Source organism: Phoenix dactylifera, chromosome 17, assembly GCF_051530095.1.
Source record: "Phoenix dactylifera cultivar Ajwa chromosome 17, Ajwa_hap1_PhDact_Kaust_v1.1, whole genome shotgun sequence".
NCBI classification, from domain to species: Eukaryota; Viridiplantae; Streptophyta; class Magnoliopsida; order Arecales; family Arecaceae; genus Phoenix; species Phoenix dactylifera.
The window spans coordinates 14,551,484-14,570,145 of NC_143206.1; the positions used below are offsets into that span (position 1 = coordinate 14,551,484).

An 18,662-nucleotide genomic window follows, 5' to 3' on the forward strand; every position below is an offset into this window, starting at 1 on the left:
ATGGTTTTCTCATTTTTGTCAGAACCTTGCTTTATGCTCTCAAAGTTATGGTTGCCTTTCAAATGATAGGTTCTTCTCTGATGCCATAGAAATATTTGGCATGTCATGATGAATTTATTCCAATCATCAGCAAGATATGTCTTACTTTTGGCTATAGGTTATCTATCGTTGACAAGCTCATACGCTTCAGTTACAGACTTACAGCTACAAAATGCATCGCCTCTTTAACTCTAATCTTTCAATGGATAGCAGGTTTTCTATTCACTTAATCTCTTTCAGTCATAAAAGGCTAGATCCATGATGCTGTTTATTTTAATTTACCTCTCAACTCCTCCGTTTACCCAAAAAAAAAAAAAAGAAGCAGCAGAGATTGCAATTGTTTAAGATAAGAAATAATTTCAACCCATCAAAATCAGATTATTAACACTCGAATGCGACATAGAATACCAAACTTGGTGGGTTATGAAGCCTCCTAACAATTAATTGTTCATACAGAACCACTAATAATTTGATTTAGAATCATTGATGGTGCACCAAATACCACCGCATTCATTCCTCTTCAAAACAATCAGGTAATAAACGAGTCCATTTGACTAGCTGGGCACCCAAAAAAAAAAAAAAAAGTCCCACATTGCAATAGATTTGATGGGGACATCAGAGCCCTTCGTTCAGATGATCCTAAGCCCCTGGATTGAGTCAGACCCGGATTGGATCCATTTGAGTCCGAGTCATTTTCTTTTATTGCATTATTTATTTTTGTTTTAGTCAAGTCAATTTGGTTCGTTATTTTGTTATTATACTGGTCAATTAAGTTTATGTAATTGGGTCAATATGTAAGGTCTATATAAAGACCACCCCTCTCATGTATGAGGAACTGATGATTAAATGAAAAAACCCTAGCCTCCTTCTTGTTCTTCTTCTTTTTCCTCCTCTCCTTCTTTTCTTCCTGCGTTCTATAACCTCTTCTTCATTCTCCCTCTCTTGTTCTTCCTCCTTCTTCTCTTCCCTGGCACTTGTGCTAGATCAAGATTCCCATCAGCAGAGCATAACAATCTCATCGAATTAGATGGATGTCTCCACTTGAAGGAATCTATATTAATATTCATGTGATGTGTTTGTCTTTCTTTTATTAGCACTAAAGATGCTTTGGGAGAATCTGGTTAACTGCATGGATTATTTTATGGTACTGCATCTTCGAAGCCAAAGGCGGGACACGTGCCAAAATCCGGAGATGCGTCTAATATTTTTTTTTTTGGTACATTGGTTCCTCGCACCGAACATAGATGAGTACTTTTTTTTTTTTTCTGCCAAAATTACGGTGGCGCCATAGTGGGCTGCCATCCTGAAATAGAAAAATCAACGATTAATCACAGCTGAGAAAAAAAAAACTCATGTAATTTTTCAAATCCCAAATACTATTAAATAAGCTGTAATTTAAAGAATTAGACTGAATTTTCTATTGAATTAATAAGCTGGACAATTTATTTAAAGTTATTTAAAGAAAAGTTCTCTATAGCATCTTTTTTTTCTCTTCCTATCTTCTCATCGTCGGCTATCCTCGGCCCTCTCCCTCTCTTTCCTCGTTATCCATCCCCCATGTTTCTCCTCTCTCCTTGATTTCTACATGATATTCCTGCACCTAAGCAGAGCTTAAAAAGATTTGTTTCTTCAAAAAAACAGCTAGAAAAAACAAAGGTTCCATCAAAAAATTTCATCTTTATTAAAATAAGAAAGAAAGACAACGGACGAGGTCCCTCAGGTTCAAGCATGAAAAGAAAAGAAACCCGACTCAAATTGGAGGGATGAAAAAAAAAAAAAGACTCTCTAAACTTATTGGCGACGTCCCATATGGTTTGTAAAGAATTATGATCAAATCATTTGTCAGCCTTAAGAGGTAAGGACATATGGAGAAGAAAACATATTAGATGAATTTGAAGATAAGGCTGCCCTCAGAGTTCCAGGCGAAGAACAAGAATGGATTGAGCGTCCACTGCAAGAGGACTCCAAGCTAAAGAGAGTATGGAATAAATGCAAAAGGACAGCATTTAAAATACAGAAATTTTTGCGAGGCACGTGCTTGGTGTGTATAGGGTGTGCTTGGTGCGTATAGGGTATGCCTCGAGGAGGACTCCTCTATAATGATTGATTGGATCCGAGGTGTGGATAGACATGGGACGGTCATCCTATGCTCCGGAAGATATGCAGACTGAGTCGAGATTTGATTTCTTTTCGGGCGGGCCATGTGTTCCGTGAGACGAACAGAGCAGCTGACTGGATCGCCTCATTTGTTCCTCGGCATAACGGAGAGGTCAACTGGACGTTGGTATCGGAGATACCCTCTCCCTTGTATTGTTTACTTTCTTCTGATCTGGCAGGTTGTATTCATGTTAGAATAATATAAAATGCCGCTTTTATCACAAAAAATAAAAAAATAAAAATATAATAAAAAAAATATAGGAATTTTCATGAGGGGTACAACAGATCTGCATATGCTGTGACAATATCCAAACATATTCTCTGCATTCTGCAACACTCTCCCTGACCACACTGTAATTTAGTTCTATCCCTACAATGTACACATGCTCTTCGTTTATTTTCTAATCCAACAGATCAGCCTCATGAAAGCAGCATAACACAGAGCAGTATCAAAGCTTGTGGGCTCATAGACATCCAATCAATAAGCATACTGTCCTCCTGTGGTGAAAACAGGCACCCAGGCAAACAATGCCACAACACCATCCCTTTGCTCATAAGATAACAATGAACATTAACCACTGGAACAAAGTGTCATACATCCAGATTTTGAAAGTTCTGGTCAGGCACAGGAAGCAGGAAGACCAAATCGATCTTAAAACAGCCAGCAATATTGCAAGTTCTAGCACGGATTCCCAAAGAAGATTTGCAGATCCACAAAAACGAAGATTAGAAAATTTAAAAGTGATATAGATGTTTCTAAAATAACTTAATAATATTTTTATAATATTATCATTTATAATTATAATTACAAAAATAATTTAATTATATTATAATAAAAAGAAAATAGTTCACTATTTTCGAGGGTAAACTCATCAAATCATTTCGAGGGTTACATTATCTTTTTCAGCAGCATACAGTCAAACAACATCAATTGCATTGCAATTTTCGATTATAAACAACCAAATAGAAATAATTTTTGCAACTATAATTTTGCTTGTAATATTTATAATTCAACCTGTATTTGAATTTGAGATAATTGAATTGTGGGCAAATAAACATCTCCTTAATGAATGCACATGCCAGAGCCAAAGCTTAGCAAGATATTTAAGCACCAAATAAATGGGAAAAAAAATTATTGACTAGTAGTGTTACTGGAAATGCTTGATAAGAGCATATGTATAATGACACATGATTTGAAAGCATGCAAAAGAATTTCCACTTTAGACTATTCTGCTCAATAACCATTTGGATAGCACTGATTTAACCTTGGGCAACCAGATAAATCAGACAGACTCTCAAATCTCTCCCCAAAATTCTTCGAGACACGGTTATCCCTTACCCCGCATACGAAGGGCTATACACATAGAATATTCTTTCTTTTTTTTCCTTTTTGTGGGTGAAACAAAATATCTTTCTATGGGGTTTATGTGAAGGATATGACAAGCTGGGAATTTACATATAATATTTGATGTCTTGTAGGATTGCATGTATAAAACCTTTTCATTGTATCAGGACATGATAGGAATGCTATAAAACAGGTAGGACAGATAGAGCATGCTTGATTCCAGAGAAAGATTTCATATGTAAATTCAAGAATGGAACATTGTCTCTCTCAAAAAGCACATAGCATTAAAAAGTATCAGCAGCCATATCTTCCATACAAATTACATTCTTTTGGCACGAACTTGTAGAATCGCTTCTATATGGGCCAACCATTTGATCCATGTACATGATCCTGCCAGTCTCCATAGCAGTATCTCGAACAAAGTTGACTGAGTGTTTCCATGTGATTCGCTGCGATGTCCTCACTGGAGAACACTTCCTCCCATATCTGCCGGAGTTCTGTTGGAAGCAACAAGCACCTGTTAGCCTCAATGTTTTTCATGTAGAATTCACCAACATTAATATATCCTCAGTTCTTCGCACACATAATTGTTCGTTTCTAGTTACTGTTCAGGCTGAGACAGATACTTCTACACTTTGTCAAGGAGCAATAAAAACTACAAAAAATGTACCTAACTTGCATACTTTGAATCTCACAGAATGCAGAGTGATCACACCATGACTCTTTAGAACTTATAACAATATGCTATACACATCCATCTGAATTTTATGTTCGTTAGCTCGTTCAAAAGTTGTAGAGCAATCGCCAGGCAAAGAGATTGTAATTGTAGGTTAGGTTTGTCCCAATTCACAAGCAAGCTCAGTTACAAACTCAGAAAGCTCTAACAGTTATAAGCTCCAATATCTTGGCGGACGGCGATGCGTGTTTATTACTTCTGAGTAGGAGCTCCCAAAGATGCTTGTTACCTAACAAAATATGATTCACCTAAGCTGTACCTTTTGTCTGCACCAAACAGAGGCAGAGCCAAGTGAGTGTCACCCTAGCATTCTAGTGTACTGGCATGGATACCCATTAATTTGGCCCTCCATAGAGTTTGAAATATTTCCAACTTTGGATTGGTCAGCCCCTCCAAATGTGTAACTATCTGTTAGCGGCTCCTTCAATTATGCTACATTCTCCCTTCTTTAGACTTTAGATCCCGTCCCGCCTCTTCTTCCTATAACTACTCCTAAAATAATGCTAGCACAAAACAATAATCTCACATAAATGGTTAAAGAGCCGATGTGGAACAGTCCTACTCTCCCTTAGCAACTTAAATGGTGCAATAGGAAAAATGAAAACAGGGCTATACAACCACTTTGTCATGTAACTTGTGTCACCAAATATTTTCCCTTCGCCCAGCCTTCTAACTCCCCCACACCTGCCTCTCTTGTCTTTAACCTCCTCATGTTTCTTTCACTATGATGTCAAGACTTTCTCGAGGAAAATGGGTATCCACTGCTCACTTCCCCCCCTGCCCCAAAAAGGTTGATTCTAGGCTCTGCCCTTCGCGTCTCGAAGAACAGTCTAGTTATCCATGTCATGAATCAAGAACTAATGGTTTTTCTCTGAATACTCGAAAGTTCTATCCTAGTGCATTGCAGAACTAAACCCTAAAAGTGGATAAGGTTTGAAGCATGAATTAAACCATCTCTAGGATGATTTGCATACTCTAAAGTATCGCGAACATGGTCACCATGAGTAAAATGCATGGAGGAAATAAGACCACACTAAATTAAAGATAAAAGTATTAAGTTTAACCATTTTCGTGAAAACATAAACAGACTAGACATTTGATTCAGATAAGAATGCAATCTAGTGCTATTTGGAATTTCAAGCATGTCTTGGCATGTCAGTTCCTTGACAGTAGAACAATTAATTAAGAGAGGCAATAAAAAGCTAGGATCATTAAGTTTAACACGTCATGGTAGTTAACATTGCAAAAGAAGGGGTGTGGGGGACAATTACCAGAACGATCCATAGCTGACATGCACATGACTAACATGTCAAATCGAGGAACTTTAGCCAAATTATCTAAAATACTAACAGCCAATTCAGTGTCTTCCCTGGAACGAATGCAAAAAATTTATTAATTAATAACATGTCAACAAGTAGTAGAACTTTACATCCCAGGAAAAGAAGTAATAAACAAAATACTTACTTGAAAAATGTGGTGATGCACTTGATGATATCCATCAGAATTGGAGCAGATAGTGCATTTTTAAATATCTGCGGTAGAGTAGTTGGCAGGATTGTCTGATGATAGAAGTCAAAAATAGGCAATAGCAGAAACAAACATCAATATCTGAAACAATTTCCTAGATGGAATGCAAACAAGAAAAAGACAAACCTTCAGCAACTGAGTTTGCAGAGCATAATCATCAGAAAGTGCCCTCCAAGAAACCTCGAATTCATAAGCAGTTTTTGGTGCTGTAATACTTTTATCAGCAGTGGCCATCACTCGAGAAGCAGCACGAGATGCAAGATCCTGCATTGATGCTTTCAGCTCTTGTTTGTGGCCAACAACTTGATCTTTCTGTTTGAGTTGCATAATGTTACCAGAACATAAGAGACATTCCAGAAACTTTTTATGAGAAATTTATAAAAAATATACAAATAATACAAACAATGATAAGGAGGTAAAGTAGGGGATGAGGAGGGAAGAAGTAGATGGAGTAGGGCAAATGGAAGGGCTATGAAGGAAGGTGTAAGAACAAATTAGACAAAGGAGCATGTCAGGCTAGACAGCAGGTGTGTGCACAGAGAAAGGAAGTAACGGTAAGGGGTGGCAGGGGAGGTTTCTAATGTTCACACCACCCTCTTGGAAGATCTTGAGACAGAGAAACTGAGTAGCATTTTAAAACAGTCAGCATAAAAAAAGGGCAGAAATAGATAGATGGTCTAACAGATGGAGGAGAAAGGACACCAAGAATGATGCTGCCAACAGCTGCACCACCCAAGTGGTAGGGAAGGAAGAGGTAGGGTTGTGAGCAGAGAAGCCCAAGTGACAAAGCAAGAGAAAGGTGTGAGATAAAAGAAGAGAGAGCATGCCTATGAGAAAAATTAGTACTCAACCAGGGTCCACATTTGTTTCTAAAACCAACAGGATAGTTCGTCTTCTAAATCTATTAACTGTGCTTCTAATATACCTTGGTAATGGCATTACTGGAACTGAGTCCTGCTCCTTCCCTTGATTCATCCAATAAACGTTCTCTGGTCTCCTTTTCAGTACTTTCACTATCTGTATCGTTCACAGCAATCAAAGGCTGATTATGTGTTTTCCCTTTGCTGTCCTGCAAAGACACAACAATTTAGGAAATCCTAGGATAACGAGAAACAGTAAACATGATATCTTATTCTTTATTTAAATTAATAAATCACTCAGATAGAGCTTTATAAGGAATGCGGTAACAAGTGATTAGGAAAAAATGGACCCAAGTGGGTAAGATATACTGGTAGCAGGATAACTAATGGCATGTAAACTTTATGACATATGAGGGTGAGAAGACACAACTATACATATACTTTAACCATGTAACTCTCATTTGATCCATTGGCAATACCACATGCAGTTCATGAATTATATTTTTCCATTTACAGATGAGAAAAGTCATCAGCACAAATAGACATCAAAGAAATATCCAGATCATTTTTTGGTATGTTAGTTTGGGTTCCATGCGCAGTTGCAGCTGCATTTTTGAGCATTACTAGAGTCTGAATGATCACTGTGACCTTTTTTTGATCCCATTTCTGAATTACCTATACCTTGAATTCCTTGCACATAGTTTTTAAGGGTCCAGAAATTTTCATGCAAATTTCCTGTTTTAGTAAATTTAAATTAATCATGCTAAAAAAACCTTCCAAATTCCTAGAAGATAAATAAACGTAAGGCATATAGATACAATTTGGACAAAACTTGTTGGTTAGGTAAATATGCATGTACCTATATGAATGTGTACGTTTGCATGCTTCCATGCATGTGCGATGCTAAGAGTGTAGCATGTGCATGTGCATGTGCATTGGAAGAGTATAAAGCATATGACAATGTCTTCTTATCTCTAGATATATGGACTGACTACAAATTATACCTTGCTAAGAGACCAGCTGATATTACAACCTTGTTACGACTCAATTTGATCTAATACTCCGCAATTAAAGATAAGCATTCAATAAGAACATGGGTATGCATTAGCTGCTGCTAATGAAGAAACACAGACCACATCATGGAAAGCCTTATCATGATTATATTACCTAGGAGATGCAGAAGTGTATTAAAGATTTTATAGAGGTGGTTCTACAAGCCAGATAAGGAAAACATCAATATTATAAAGTTCTGTAAACAAAAACACTTACCTTCTCATACAATGCCTTCGTCGCGGTATACTGCTTCCTGAGCTCTTGATTATTAGGCTCAAGTCTCATGCCAAACTCAGAATCTGTGATCAGAATTTGGATATCACCAGCCAACAGACAGGATGCTGAAATTTTATTTGCATAAATTGGGCTTCACATATTGAGAGATTAAGTGTGACCCTAAGATACCTTCCAAGGATGCTTTAAGTTTTCCAAGTTCTTTCCTGGCTGTAGCTCGACGTGAGTATGCTTTAACATAGCGATCATCTAAATTTAAGGCCTCAGTGCAATCGCTCTCAGCCTCTTCAAATCTAAAGAACATATTTAAAGCATCCAAAGGCAGTCAGAAACCAAACCACAAGGACATAATGCATGCAGGAAACTAGATTTATATTTTCATTGACAGAAGGAACCTATATAAGACAGCTGAATTTATCTTCCCTAAGGAATTATATAATCATGGATACATGATGATAAGCCACAATGCTGTTCCTTGGATTCGTTAGTTCTTATGATCACTCAAAGAGTTGTTACTCACATGGCTATTCACAGTGAAATGGACATTCTGACATGATTTCCATTATCCACTGAAAGACAATAAATTATTATCAACCTAACATCTCAAAGAACATGAGAATCAAACACTAGCTCACCATACCACAAAAAAATTCAGAAATTAGACTCCTGAAATGCGCTAGATCTTCTGGTCACAGATTAGCGAAATTCCACTACGATATTTGATTCAGAAAAAAAAAAGTTTTGAAATGAAATGCTTTATCAGTGAGGAATAGTTACTAGGCGATAGAGGATTTTTAGATTTGTGTTTTACTATGGAAAGGCAGATATTCCTCCAACAGATAAAATTTTTTTGTCTATAGACTGTTTAGATAAACAAGGATGTAAGAAGTACACCATGATTCCAAAGCCACAAGGTAATATGCCAGTTTTAAACATCAGACACAAACATTACAAGATGGAAGTCAAGTGAACCTTGCCTTTTAAGTTTGAGATATGCCACGGCTCTATTTGCAAAAGCAACTGACATGGGGGATAAAGCAATGCTTCTTGAGTAACACTCAATAGCTTCAAGGAACATTTTTTGTTTGAAATACTCATTGCCCTGGAAGCAGGAACAAAAGCAATCAGTTTTGCTCCACATAAAGTAGCTATATCATAGAATGGAGAACATAACAGCAGATAATCAGACTATTATGCCTACGAGCTCTTTTTCCGAAGCCGCATCAGGTAATTTTTCCTCGCTGTAGAAGCTGCTAGACATATGGCTGACTGCATCTGGATATTTCAAATAATTGTATCGTTCATCAAGGTTCCTGGAAGAAGCTTCTGAAACAGCATTAATCTTATTCTTAACTTCATCTGCAGGAACCTTTTTCAGAGGTCCTCTATGCACATCAACCCTTCCAGCATTCCTCAAGGATCCCTTCAAAGAGAAGCATTGCATTGTTTTAAATGTAAACTCACCCTATATTATTCAGATAGTAGAATGACTGACGATCTGCCCATTTGGATTTGAGGGAAGATGTCATGCACAGAGAAATTGCAATTAAACACTACTACATTCTAATTAGTTTTTATTTTTTATTATCAGAACAAAATCAAAGCTTTTTCCCCTAATTCAAACATGGGGAATCAAAGTACAAGCAGCACTACCTAACAAGAAGGTATTTTTCCTCATTCATACTTACAAATGTATGAGTGAAATTCTGGTAAAAAAATTGGTGTATTTATATCAGCATAACAAAAAAGTGCAAAATGCCATCATTTGCAGTTACATCCTGAAGTTCTCTGCAATAAAGAAACCTTAAGCCAGTATGTTGAGTCTGAGGACTCATCGTGCTATCAATTATGACCTCTGTGAGTTGATACTACTATGCTAGGTCAATAATGGCAACTCATGAAAAACATTTTTTTTTAATATTTCATACTATTCTTTTACCACTATAAATTAATTTTGATGTAATAGAGAAATACATACCTCGGTGTGGTGAAGTTTCTGATTTTGGTTAACCAATTTAAAAAGATGAGGAGAAGACCAAAGTAATGGATGTGAATAAAACGATAGTGCTTGATGAAACTAAATGTTTAGGATGATTGCAATCAATGCCAATTAATGACAATGTATGTGCATAAGCTTAAAAATCACGAGATATCTTGTTGCTTATGATAGTAACTAATTTTACAATGAAACTAAACATAGCAATAGGCATTTTCAGGAAAACTGCATATGTTCAGTGTTCTGCATTGGCCTTAGCAGTTAATAGAGGAGAGATAAAGTAAAACTAGATAGAGCTGTGTGTATAGTAAAAACATTTAGAGAATGCTGCCTTGACTCACCTCGTTGTGTGGGAAAACCAACCTAAAATGGTGGAGACATAATTACAGCATTCCTTGTTCAAAGGAACTTAACCACTAGTCAAAATCTAGAGCATTAAAAGCTACTCTTGCTTCTAAGGTACATGGGCATGAAACAATGCAAGCAGCAAGGCAGACCACTTATGTAGACCTTAGTTGGTCTTAGATGAATGCGCTTACCACTGCTACGATTCATTTCACCATAAAAAAAATATGGAACATATGATTGATCTAACAATAGGAAAACAGCAATTAACAGTCACTCTGTTCTTTATGGAGGGAGGCGTTTAAGATTTGGAGTTCTAAAACATACCCAGAATATGCTTTCTTCTGGCTCAATTAACCAGGCATTGCACAAGACATCACTTAGAATTAATTTTAAGACCCAAGCTGGTGAACCATCATGCTGCACAAGCAAATGCTTTGCAGCGTATAATTTGGTTATTCTGCAAATACATCAATTTTCTTACAGGGTGTAGGAAGGCATATATTTTCAGCTCCCAATTGTAAGGGATCAATCTCAAAAATCAAGGTGGTCCTGAAAATGATTTCAATTACAGAAGTTATTTTCTCTTTGTTATTCAACATATTTGAGCTCATGCATCATTATTCCTTGATGTATAGATTTTTTAAAGAGAAAAAAAAGAGATGATATATACGGTTTAGCCTCAACTTTAACAAGAACATCCTTAACAGCTGCAAAAATCCTCTTCAAATTTAGTAGTTTCAATCAAACAGCATAAAGCAAAAGAAGCAGTTGCTAACAGCACTTTATAATTGAAACTGAAGCATAGGAAGAATCAAATAAAAAGAAAATATATTGTAATCAATTTACCGGTCTACTACTCTCATGGGACTGACCCTTCATTCTCTGATCTTTCTCTTTAAGCAGGTACTCCCAGCCTTGTAGGTCATTCAGGAATCCTGGAAACTCCTGATCATTATTTAAAGAAAGAAGCAGAAGAAGAAAAGATATCAAAAAGGAAACTTTTTTTGAAACAGTCCTCTAATTTCATGATTCTAATAAATGAGTATTTTCATGTTCGCGTGCTCACTGAACTTCGGTCGCAATCTAAACGTAATGTTTCCTTTATACTAAAACCATGACATTGGTCATCAAAACAACACTAAAAACTAACCCACGAGAAGTATCTCATCCATTTGGGGGTGATTTTGGTCAGGATTTGACAGGAAAAATTGCAAAACTTATCCGAATTAACAGTGATGAATTGTAACCCATGCGCATTAAAGACGGAGTAAAAGAATAGAGCGATCGTCCAAATATAAGATAAAAAGAAGAACAGATGGAGTTGGGGTGTAGGGTTTACCAGGGAGCGATCTCGGTCGGGCTTGCTTCAAAGTCCTGCCATGGATTTTATCAAGTGGGGAGCCGAGCTGCGGCCTCGCTGTGTCTCGATTCTTCGACGATGGGGGTTTTTGGCGGCGAAGCCGACCCGTGGTTCCTGACACGGTGAGTGTTGGGCCTTCGCGTGGGCTTGTCCAAGGTTATAGAAGCCATGAGAATGGAGGCCCAATGGAAAGGGCCCAATATCATGGGGGAGGACATAAAACAATATATATATATATATATATATATCAATGCAAGCAATTCATAAAAGAGTTGGAACATTCTCTTGTGCGAGGGTTACATGTACTGTTATGTGCAATATCGAAAGGCTACATAAATGGCCCGTGGTCTAAAATTTAACGTCTCGGTCCAACTTCTAAGTGCTTAGAATTGTGTTTCTATATACCATGCGGTAAGTGGGGATTGGTGCGGTAGATAAACAACAATTAAACTAAGAACTTGTTTGATTCATAAAAAAAAAGAGAAAAAATATGGTCAACGAAAAAACGAAGAAAGAGTTGGAGTTTTCAAAAAAGAGAGATGAAAAAGTAGTATTTTTAAGGAAATAAGATTTTCATATTTCGTAAAAAACAAAATTCTATAAGTGAAATGAAAAAATTATTTTTCCACCAATTGAAAATTAGAATATTTTTTTTCAAAACTACCCTTAAGCCATCAAATCCATGGATAAGGCATTTTTCTTTATTAAAGATATAATATACATTTTACACAATTTTTTCAAAAAAATAGATACTCAACTAAATATAAGCTACTCTGAAATGGCCACCAAATATACCTAAATTATTTTCTGAGACATTGTATTCTCAGAAATCAGATTTCCAAAACAAAGTATGTGGATAAAACAAATTGTTTTTGCGAATTAGGCGAGTTCTAAAAGTATTTATGTTATTTCCATCATGGCATTTTTCTTTTTGCTTGCTGATACCTAAAAAATTAGCTAGATCGCTCCCCCGCCCCCCCCCGGGTGAAGAGAGAGAACTCTTGGTTTTAATAGGTACATACCATTTTGTTTTCTTAAAAAATAGAATTTTTATTTTTATTTTTTAAAATTTCTAAAAATAAAAATGTGCTCCTTTTTTTTCAAAATAACAAAGGCCGCGATAGAAGGAGAGAAACGACAATGGCGACGTAGCTAAGAACAAGAAAGAATGGCCGACAAAGTTTGAGGAGATGGAGACGTCCGATAAACTCCATAAAGTTCGCCCGGTCAAGCGAGGGGGGCACCACTAAGGGCAAAGACGAGATTACGAGAAAGAAGAAAAGTGATTGTAAGGAGATAGAAGAAAACTTTATTTCAAAAATAAAAACAAAATAATTAAATCTATTTTTTATATTGGATTTCGATATTTCTGATAAGATAGAGAGAGAGAAGTACCAAGCTTATCTTAGCGGGTTTTTGGAGGAAAGGTTTTAAGCTATTAACTTTTATTTCACAATTAGGATACACGTGCAAGCACTCAAGAAGTATCAATCATCAGGTTTACAGACGACAAAGGGAGTTGATATATGCATTTCCTTGTAAAATGCATTATCCATTTTTTTGCTCGTCCCTTAAGAGCTCGTTTAGTTCGCGGGAAGCATTTTCTCTCTTAAAAATATGATTCTTGGAAAGCAAATTCCTAGGAATAAGATACCTGTGAAAGTACTTTTGGCATGTTTGATTAACCACAGAAAAGTGACAAATTTTCAGAGTACTTATGTTTGGTTGACCATCCACTTTTCTGGAAAAGTTATATATAATTCCTATTATATCCTTAATAAAAATTAGGTCTTTAATGCCTCTTTAATGCTAAAGGGTCTTTTTAAGAAAAAAATAAAGATGGAGTGATTCCCGCCTCACGGGAAAGTAACTTTCCAATGTTTCTTATGCGAAAGACTTTTCCATGAACGGCTCGTTTGGTTCGCATAAAGCATTTTTTCCTCCTAGGAATATGATTCCTCGGAAACAAATTCCTAAGAAGAGGATGCCTAGGAAAGTACTTTTGACATGTTTAGTTGACCATGGGAAAGTGACAAATTTCCAAAGTGCTTATGTTTGGTTGGCCATCCACTTTCTGGGAAAGTTATGTATAATTCTTATTATGCCCTTAATAAAAATTAGGTATTTAATACCTCTTTAATGCTTCTTTAATACTAAAGGGCCTTTTTGGAAAAAAGTAAAAATGGAGTGATTCCTACCTCATGGGATAGTAACTTTCCCATGTTTCTCATGGGAAAATTTTTTCCATGAAATGTGGAAATTATATTTCCATGGGAATACAACTTTTCCGTCTCCCCCCTTTGGAAACTCCAACCAAACAAGGGGCATTTCGTTACTTTCCTGTTGACCACACTTTCTCCCCTTCTTTTTCCACAAACCAAACGAACCCGAAATGTGGGAATCATATTCCTATGGGAATACAACTTTTCAATCTTCCTCCTTTGAAAACTCCAATTTTTCAAAATCTGGAAGCATATCTCCGAGAATGAAAATGAACACATGTAAATCTCACATGGTCAATCAAAGACAAACCAGTATATGCATTCGCCCAAGCCGACGGCACCAATCTTTCATCTCTCATGACTCTTGAAGTGGTCTTATTAATTTTTTTCTGCTCTTAATTTTAGCCAATTTATTTGCCACACATTGTTTTAGAATCCAACATACACTGATACTGTAAGAATTTCAAAGTTGAAAGCAACGGTCTTGTTTCAGTGATTACGGTTTCACTTAACAATTTGCTAATAACGAGCTGCAGTATGGAACCCTGTAGAAAGAAATCACGAGATCTCATAGCTGGAATCAAATTTATTCGCATTCAAATTTATAAGGAATCAATAGCACCAACCTGATATACGAGAAGTGATGACCCTCATATGATTGAATCAAAGGCATAACCAGGTAAAGAAAGTTCTATAAGCCATTCTTATGACAAATGATGCTCCACAAGCCAGATCCTCTAAGGCAAGAAGTATTAACGAAAAGAGGTGACCCTTGTTTACTACTTCGTAAATTATCACTTTCACCTCCAATCAAATTCATGGAAACAAACAAGGGCAATAAGGCAGCACATGTTTGTCAGATTAAATAAGCTAATTACTTGTATACTTTTTCATAAGGCCAAAGCCATAAATTAACCTTTATCTCGATGTTTGATTAAATAAGCTCAAAAACAATCCAACTTAATGCATTCAAAATAATAATATAATGTCATTCTTTCACATGAAGTGGATTATACACCTATCAGGGTAACAGCAGGATTGCATGCTTCTGCAAAGAGACCAAAAAATGCATTAACGAGGAAGACATCAACATGTTGATACAGGCTGAGCTCGTTCTTTCACTGCATTGTAGCATCGCAGACTGCACAGTGGAAGATTTGATTTGGAATCCCTGTATTTATATGCATTTGTACATGATGGGCCAGCACATTTCTCTCGTGGAGGTGGATAACTAAGTTCGGATCAAAATAACCAAAAAAGCAATTAGTTAACAACACATGTCGAAGTATAACATAGGTAGAATAAAGCTTTAAGGCAAACATAAAAGTCTCACTCCCTGTGCATGGATGACCAGCAACATGCATAAACTTATAAATATAGAAGCATGCAAATTTAAATCAGAAAATGGGCATCAGATGAAACAAGGTTTTAGAAACTTCAGCAAAAGATTAGATCCTAACCTGCATTGCTTGGAGTCGAATATACTTGGGAGACCTACATCATCACCAAATGTAACAACCGTGCCAGATGGTCCCATAACACATCTGATAGTGTTTGATGCCAATATTAAAGATTCAGCAGCCTTCTTCTGAGTAAAGCAATAGGTTCAAAAGTTAAGTATAGGCTAATGAGTTAGCGGACAGCAAATTGAGAGCATTAGTACAGTTTATTTACCTGTGCCATTTCATCACGCTCCTTGCGAAGCTTCTCTTCTTTTTTCTTCCTGCTGGAATCCTGGCCCAATATTTTCCTTATTGCCTCAGCCTGTAACATTATAATTAGTTAAGTCACTTCGCATTACAAGAGGATGCAAGTTCATAAATGGAAAGAAACTCTAGAACAGGAAACAGCAGATGGACCTCAGATTCCCTAGCTGCCTTCTCAACTTGCATTCTCCGCCTCTGGGCAGCCTCAGCTTTCCTCGCCTGCTTCTCCACTTCTGAAAGCTTCTCCTTTTGTTCTGTAATCAGAACGTGCATGCAGACACAATATTATCTCAAATATCAAAAGTTCAATTGATGAATGAACTGCATACAGGAATTCCAAGTGCTTACTTCTTGGAGTTGAAGCAGGTAGCCCATTCGGGAACTCGATCAAACTCTCACCAGCACCTTTGCCAGATTGAAGGGCTCGCTGACGAGTGGTAAGAGGTTCAGATCTGGCAACCATTGATGAATCTACAGGTTCCCTCTTGTGCTTCTTTCTCTTGGCATCTGGCCCATCATCAGAACCAGGTAATTCATCTTCAACATAATCTGTCTCATCAGATTCCCTCACAGTTCTCGACTTCCTTTTGCTGTCCTTTTTTGATCGTGATAAACCATACTCCTCATCCACATGATATGCACTCTTCCTACTTTTAGATACCTTAGAAACTTTCTTATTCTTAACACTCTCCTCTCCATCATCTTCATGCTTACCACTGCAATCTGGGCTGATCTTAGAAGTTCTGAGTCTCTCAAGATAGCGTACCTCATCATCTTCTTTACCATCATCAAACTCATCATCTAACACTCGTCGTTTGGGCACCCTCTTGCTTTTGCGAACAGGCTCGGAGAAGGGTATGCTCTGGGGCATATCCGTTTGCTTTCCAGACAGGCTTTCTTCTCCCACCGTGGCCCCTAAATTATCCTTTGCCCCATGAGAAATGACGCCTTCCCCAAAATCTTTCTGTGGAGCTCCTTCCAAGCCATTTCCTTTTTCAGGTGGAGGATAGTCATCATCCGAAGTATCCTGCAGCAGAAAAAAGGCAACATCTTGTCATTATACATAATGCATGATCTCTAAGTAAGCAGAAACCATCCAATTAAAGCATCCATGTTATTACTTTAAGCAGAAACAGAAACAGAAACATATTCATTCAATCAACTTAACCTCAGGATGCTGCTAAAAAAAAGGCAAATACATTTCCGGTTTGTCTTCTTAGACTAAAAGTATTCTATTATTCAGCAGAATAACAACTGTAGTACCTGAAGAATCAGCTTCTGCCGATGCCGTGGAGCATCTGAAGAACGTGGAGGCTTTGCAGATGATGAACCACTCTTCTCGTTCGCCAAATTTGATTTTGCATGAATGGTGCGGGTGACTCCGCCAACCGTGAGCTTCACTTTCTTCAGCTTGTTATCAGCTGATCCATTGGCAGTTCCAACTGACTGACCCACATTATTTCCATCACCACCCTTGCCAGCGTAGCTAACAGGGGATCTTGATGGAATTTTGGAGTTATCTTTAACCTTGCTTGCACCCTTCCAGTTAGCTGGAGCGAGGGCACCTTCACTGCATCTCTTCAGCTCAGACCCAGTTCTCCTGTGACTGGAATTTCTATAGAGCCCTTCAAGATCTCCAAACTTTTCATCATCTTTTTTTAGCTTTTTCGAGGCAGCCAAGCCTTCGATCTTGTTAATTGATGCAATCCTTGGGGTAGAGCTGTTCCCATTAAATTCTTTCCTCCAGAAAGAGACATCAGGACCGGCATTCTCATCAGGAGAGAGCTTGCTAGCATTATCTGAAGATGGTGTGGATGAGGGAGGTGAGGCATCACTAGCCTCCAATGTGAATAGCGAGTCTAGCCGAGGCCGCCTTGCAGTGGCACTCCTCCGTTTCCTTGCAAAAGCACGTCCAGAAAGCCCAAAACTTTCCATTGGGAAGATTTCAACCTACTGAATCACAATCAAGATCTCAAAACTTATTCCCACTCTTGTCTGTAAATCGAAGAAAATTCCATTCAAAAAAAGTAATTAATCAGTGTAAAAAAAAATTGTAGTAAAAAAGGAACCAAAATCAAAAGCTGAATCCAGAAACCAATTAAAATTATGATATGCACCTGGAGAAAAGAATTAAAATTTTCAGGCTAGCAAAGATAAATATCGAGAAAATATATTTCAAAACCCATAAAAAGAAACTTTTGGCCCAAACCGAGTAAAATTAACGAGTCCAGAAGAAAATCCCGTCTTTTTTTCTTGAGCGAAGAATCGCTATCCAAGAGAGAGGAAGACAATCCAGATCATAAGACGCAAAAAGCAAGAGACGCTGATAGAAACACAAACACAAACGAATCAAGAAAACTCCGCATCCAAACCGCGAAACAATCAAGAAAACCCGCGATTCAGATGGAGAACAACCTTACCTCTGCGGCGCAATCGAAAACCCTAGGTCACCTGTTCTCCAGACGCGCTCCAAAGGAACGGAGAGAGAAGCGACAGAGGCGACGACTTTGAGCGAAAGAGGGATTTTATTCGGGAGCAATGTGCCTGGACTCGAGGGAGAGGAATTGGGATAAAAACAATCAACTTGGTTTAGGGTTAGGGTTAAAGAGAGGTCGGCGCTCCCGTCTCCTCCTCCGCCTTGGACCGGGAAAGGCGGCGACAGCGATGATGATGATGGGTAAAAATTCGGCCATCTTCTTTGTTATTCCCACCCCATCCCCAAACCAAACCCACCGCGGGCGTTGCGGAGTCGGAGTCGTTGGACGCCCCAATCTCGACCTTTCTTCTCTGGACTCCATCTCTCTCTCTCTCTCTCTCTTCTCCTACGCGTACCAGGATTCTTTTTCCCTTTTTTTCCCCGGCAGGAGTCGTTGCTTAGTCTCCCAAAGCGGGTGTAATTATTCGATCGTTTTGAATTAACAAGTTTCCATTGAAGTCGGCACAGCCAGACGACTTTATATGCTTTTATATATATATATATATTGGCATGAATATCTTTCTAAAAATTTAAATTTACATCAATACCCTCTTAAAAGTTATATTTATTTTTGTACTCTCATAAAATAATATTTTTACACAA

At 37.6% G+C, this 18,662-nt stretch overlaps 2 protein-coding genes across 7 annotated transcripts; both read right to left on the reverse strand.

Moving 5' to 3' along the window:
• Nucleotides 1-3,754: 3,754 nt before the first annotated feature.
• LOC103720647 (uncharacterized) lies at nt 3,755-11,797 on the reverse strand. Its single transcript, XM_008810453.4, has 11 exons — nt 11,635-11,797; nt 11,142-11,230; nt 9,153-9,374; nt 8,929-9,053; nt 8,123-8,244; nt 7,934-8,016; nt 6,730-6,873; nt 5,931-6,116; nt 5,742-5,836; nt 5,549-5,646; nt 3,755-4,038 (listed from the first exon to the last, which is right to left on the reverse strand). The coding sequence occupies exons 2-11, from the start codon at nt 11,172-11,174 to the stop codon at nt 3,896-3,898; spliced, it is 1,251 nt and encodes a 416-aa protein (XP_008808675.1). The 5' UTR covers nt 11,175-11,230; nt 11,635-11,797; the 3' UTR covers nt 3,755-3,895.
• A 2,966-nt stretch (nt 11,798-14,763) lies between these two features.
• On the reverse strand, nt 14,764-18,472 carry LOC103720648 (uncharacterized). 6 transcript variants are annotated; one of them, XM_008810460.5, is made up of 7 exons: nt 18,004-18,472; nt 16,847-17,533; nt 15,932-16,610; nt 15,737-15,837; nt 15,552-15,641; nt 15,338-15,465; nt 14,764-15,108 (listed from the first exon to the last, which is right to left on the reverse strand). In XM_008810460.5, exons 2-7 carry the CDS (start codon nt 17,516-17,518, stop codon nt 14,964-14,966), a joined length of 1,815 nt encoding a protein of 604 aa, XP_008808682.1. In that variant the 5' UTR covers nt 17,519-17,533; nt 18,004-18,472; the 3' UTR covers nt 14,764-14,963. The 6 variants fall into 6 exon arrangements, with proteins under 6 accessions (XP_008808682.1, XP_008808678.1, XP_008808680.1 ...); XM_008810456.5 differs by having other exon boundaries at nt 16,847-17,578; XM_008810458.5 differs by having other exon boundaries at nt 16,847-17,536; nt 18,004-18,467.
• Nucleotides 18,473-18,662: the final 190 nt, after the last annotated feature.